The sequence below is a fragment of the Montipora foliosa genome, chromosome 4 (genome assembly GCF_036669935.1).
Source record: "Montipora foliosa isolate CH-2021 chromosome 4, ASM3666993v2, whole genome shotgun sequence".
Taxonomy (NCBI): Eukaryota; Metazoa; Cnidaria; class Anthozoa; order Scleractinia; family Acroporidae; genus Montipora; species Montipora foliosa.
In genome coordinates, this window is record NC_090872.1 from 37,401,593 (window position 1) to 37,406,592 (window position 5,000).

A 5,000-nucleotide genomic window follows, 5' to 3' on the forward strand; every position below is an offset into this window, starting at 1 on the left:
ATGGATTTGCTATCAGGCTGTGAACTTTGTTCGTAGCTTGGCTGACAGGCAAGTATAATTTATTGGGGAAATTACAATTACAGAAAATGTAATAAATACAACTCTTTTAAAAGATTATTCAGGCTCGTTAAATTGACTTTTGGGCTAGTACATGCTAGCGAGAACTTGCCCAAATGGCAACTTATAACATTGACTAGTGCTTCTATACCAGCTATTTTACTTCCACGACCTGGTCCCCTATCGGGATGTTGTAGCATAAACCAACCAACATCGTGGTTTTCCCCTCCCTTGTCACACCGTACTCTGGATGGCAAGCCATAATCTGAAACAGCCCCTTGAAAAAGTTTTAACACCGTAGCTGCCCTGTTGTTGTTGGCTGCATGCAAGTAGACGGGAAGTCTTGAGTAGCCATCAATGCCACCATGTACGACAATTCTCCACCTTCAGTAAAACAAAATGACAACTTTCAAAAATATTGCATACCCATCTGTTTTGCCAAAACAAACTACATCAGGCTGATTCAGCAACAGAATGGGTACGCCAGTTGATGACAGCACGTGCAAATCAAACAACTGGCTTTACCAATGGCAGTGCAGCAAATTGCACCCTGGAAGTCATGTTTAGTGCTTTCCCTGCCCTTTTTCGTCATCAACTGACTTTCCTGTTCTGTTGCTAAATCAGCCTGCTGTGACAAGATGCAAAATAAACACTCAGTACCTAATCAACTTGTGATTTCCATCTATGTGCCACAAGGACTGTGGTGCATGGACACTGTAGACTCGCCGTTTAATGAATTTTTCCACCTGTTAAGAACACCAGTTGGATCTGTGCGCAGAATAGAAAGCTGGATTCTATCTCTTTGAATGCGATGACCAAGACTTTTAAGGTGACCTTTCAGTAACCTTATGCCAACACCTGTATGCTGCTGCTGCACTTGCCTCACCAACTGATCAAGATCTTGATCACTGATGTCACTGTATATTTCTGAAAGAAGGTGAAGTCTGAAGATATTGTGCTAAGGGAGGGGTGGGGGGGTACGTTAAACAAAAACTCATAAGTAAATTGTTGTGGATATGACTGAAATACCAGAAGACAGCATGAATTTCGATTATGGAAAAAATAGTTGGTGCTACAACGAGTTCAGCAGGGGACAAAACAAAGAATACCGAGCTCACCTGATATCTTGATCCCAAAGTCGGACATCCTCCTTTCCACAGTCCTTTTTGAAATTCCCAACAGCTCACTTATTTTTGGTACTGTAAACCCACTGTCTACGAGGAATAGGAGTTGATCCTCTGATACATCAAAGGGAGGGCGACCTCTGCGGCCAGTGAGTAAACGGTTTGCTCTGTAGGTGCAGGGAACGCTCTTTCTCTGTGCGCTCAATAAACATGCAATGGCGGATCCTATGCCAGCCACGATAGAATCAGGTAAATCCCCACAATTTATAATAGTACGATTTAAATACTCCAATCGAAGCAAAATTCCGCTATAATCACCGTTCAGATCGGAATCTAAACGCTCCAAAGTTTCTTGTACAACAGCAAGTGCGACCTCTGCCGCCATGTTTGCGGTGAATGCGCAAAGCATGATGGACTATAGAGTCACCCACGACCCACCCCCAGACAGATGGTCTTGATCAACGATCACTGAAGCGTGACGGAGAATTCAGAAGTCGTGTTGAAAATTTTCACGGTCGAGTTTAAAATATGACTCGGCAAGTGGCAAAATTCGACGAGTATTGGCACAGGCATTTAAGCTTATAAAAAGTAACAATGGAGGAAAATTTGTCCGATGTATAGTTTCATCGACAGCGTCAAGTTGAAAATTGCATGGTTCTACTTTGTAATTCGATGAAGCGAGTTGAAAATACACGGCGAGCAATGTCAAATAAAAGAGTTGAGTTTAAAAGCTGAAAGACGAGTGTAAAAACGTTTTCCAATGATGCGAAATCTGAAGCAAGAGTGTAAAATTTTAAATTCGCCTATAAAATTCAACTTCTAAGGTTAGAAATTTAAATTATGAATTTAAAATTCAAAAGATGAATCTAAAATTCAAACAATGAATTTTGGCGGGGATCGTACGCCATATTTTATTGCGTGTTAGCTGGGGTTTAGACTGTATGTTCAGTTTTCTATCTATCTGACGTAAACCCATCATCTTGTAAGTAAAATACATGTGTGCCATTTTGTCACAGAAACCAGGCAGATAGCCATGAACGTGACCTCGACCAGCTGCTTTTGAAATCATCACCCATTTAGTGATAAGTATGAATAAAATTTACTGATCTGTGCATCGCCAATCTCCCCTTTTCTGAATCTTTATGAAACCCCTGACAATAGGGAAAATTTTGTTACATGTCACTACAAGTTCTGATGAGTTCCCAGAAATACATGTAGTATGCTTTTTCTGCAAAATGTCAACACGTTCATTGAGATCAGCTAAATAGAAAATGTGATTTGCATTTTGAATAACTTGTTGAACTTGCTCTGTTCCAAATTCCAAAACATTTGAGCCACAACCACTAGGTGACGCACCGTTTTCTTAAAGTGTGTCACTGCTGTTTCTCACAAGTTGCTGTCCTAAGACTTTCAGGTTGTCTTTTAATTTGACATCTGCTTGCACGAGATTGCCCTTGAGTGCTCTGTGTATGTGTCATCTTGTTATGTGGGTAGATCGATGCACGAAAATATTGCAGTAGCCACCTTGACATTTGCAGGAATCAGCACAGTTGTCACAGCACATGTGCCCAGATGTTTGACAACAAATAATCGTTCTGACAACGAAAATTCTTAATGATTGGTAAGGAATTTTCGAGTTTTTGAATGGAGTATCGTACATTAAACTTATTAGGACTTTCCACAATTTCCTTTGGTGATCCAAACTGTTCCCTGTTCATCAATTGTTCCTTGGTTTTCACTGGCGCCGTAGCTGTGAGAGCAATGAATGGTACTTCCAAAAGAGACCGGATCTCGTTCAGTTGTGAATACCATGCATGAAATGAAGAACGATTTTTGTTGCTGGTCAATGTGCCCCACTCGGCAATACAGTGTACTTCATTGACGGCTACTCCAATTACATCTCTTTGGTACTTGTTGCTGGGAAGAACATTGTTGCAGGGATGTCAATAAGGGCCATAACCCGTAACACCTGTTGCGGCCCAGCTGACTAGATGTTACGGGTGAAGATGTTCATTGTTGCAGGTACAAAGCGAAATTAATAAAAAAAATTCCTCCTTAAACACATATAATTGTTTCTTGGTGTCTTCCCTCCTTGTTTCTTATCTATGTCTAGATAAAATCAGAAGATAAATTCATAACCTTTTAATCCCTGTGAATCAACGAAGTTATTGGAGGCCATTTACATATGCCACCCATTTTGAAAGCAGAGATGGCCCTGGCAACGAGGTTGTGCGCGGCTTCTACCTTTTCTGCGAGATAATTCTTACCCTGATGCTGACCCTGAAGTGGATTTGCTGAATGAAGAAGCTGAAGATCTCGAAGACGAGAAATTAAGTCTTCAAGAAGCTGCTTGCAACATGTGCTCACTTGAGGGCTCTGACATTGAGGATGGAGATGACTAAAATTTATTTAAAACTTTACAGTATATTTGCATTTCAGTTTTTTTTCTTTTTCAAGTAAGTTGTTGAAAAGCAAACTGTGATTAAAGACTGTAGAAGTGCTGTGAAACAAAACTATGTACTACTTTGTTGTAATATTGATGAGTCACATTCAGGAAAAAAACGTGTCGTCCGAACTGGGAACGGGCTTTACATGCCATTCAAAGAATGATATAGTTTCTTTCGAATGAATGAATTTCTTTCGAACGGCGTGAATATTATTGGTGAACTAAAGCTTCGGAGGATAACTGAAGAATTAAAAAACACCCAAGTTTTTTGGAAATTAATATTAACTTTATTCATGTAATCTTTGTTAAGTGAGGTGTCTGTATTTAAAGTTAACATGAAAAGTGTTGTGGAACTGATTTAGTATTGTGCAGACTTATCATTTGATCGTTGTGTACAATTGTGTACAACTTTGATGCTTTGTTCGATTGAATAGGACCTTAATTACACCGTTACCCCTGTATTTCTTTAGGATTTAATGATATGTATATATATTGCTTTTTGTTCTATGTAAAAGGTTGGATGTTGAATGTTAAATGTTTTCCGTTTAAATTAAACTGTTTATAAAATCATTGTGAGGTGAAGAACACAACAGATTTTTGGCAACGAGGATGGGAATAATAAACTGTTGATATTGTTTGAAAAGGACTTCCTTAGTGTCGAGTTTTGAACGTTTTTCTCCAGCCTATTACAGCATATTCGAAAATTTTGTTATGGTGACAGATGAATTGCTGCAATTACTTCAACAACAAATTCAACAACAATTCATGATGCAAGCTCAACAAAAGCGACATCAGGAACAAATCCAAGTTCTCTTGACTTTAGCCCAGAAATGTGAGGGAAGAGAATCAGCTAAGTCGTTTAAGGCCGCCTTACCATGTTTCTCTGCTTTCGACTCAGCGTCTGAATTGTGGGCGGATTACTGGGCGTGGTTCAATACATTTGCCGATGCACATTCGGTTCCAAGAGAAAAGAGGGCATCTGTGTTTTTGACCAATCAGACACCGGTTACATATAAACTTGTTACTAACCTCGCTGGCCACCAAACTCCCCAAAGGCTGTCAATCAGCTTAACATCAAGGAGATTTCGGAATTCAGGACTGAACAATTTCACCCAAAGCGTTTTGTTGTTCTTGAACGTTACAAGTTTGTATATTAAACTGTGAGGCGAAGAACACAACAAAGAGTGAGGGTTATTATCGCTGAATAGAATTTCCTTTTCATGCGTCACAAAACAGGAAACCGCACTTCCAGGGGTCTCTTTTTCAAAAATTTTCTGGGGGAGAATACCCCTAGATCCCCCCTTAGGACCTCGGGCCCTGCGGGCCTTTGCTTACATGGCCAGTGGCCACGAAAATAAATGCTATGGGTGACA

The 5,000-nt window shown here is 39.9% G+C and overlaps 1 protein-coding gene across 2 annotated transcripts in view; it reads right to left on the reverse strand.

Annotated features, from left to right (window-relative positions):
* LOC138000738 (uncharacterized) overlaps positions 1 to 1,571 on the reverse strand; it is a 3,142-nt gene extending 1,571 nt beyond the window's left edge. The window contains exons 1-3 of one of the 2 annotated variants that reach the window (XM_068847363.1): positions 1,176 to 1,571; positions 718 to 984; positions 209 to 441 (exon numbers count right to left, since the gene is read on the reverse strand). In XM_068847363.1, the coding sequence (XP_068703464.1) occupies positions 740 to 984; positions 1,176 to 1,566 (636 nt within the window). In that variant the 5' untranslated portion in view covers positions 1,567 to 1,571 and the 3' untranslated portion in view covers positions 209 to 441; positions 718 to 739. The remainder of the gene's footprint in view (positions 1 to 208; positions 442 to 717; positions 985 to 1,175) is intronic. The other variant, XM_068847362.1, reaches the window with a different exon arrangement.
* Between the last annotated feature and the right edge of the window lie 3,429 nt (positions 1,572 to 5,000).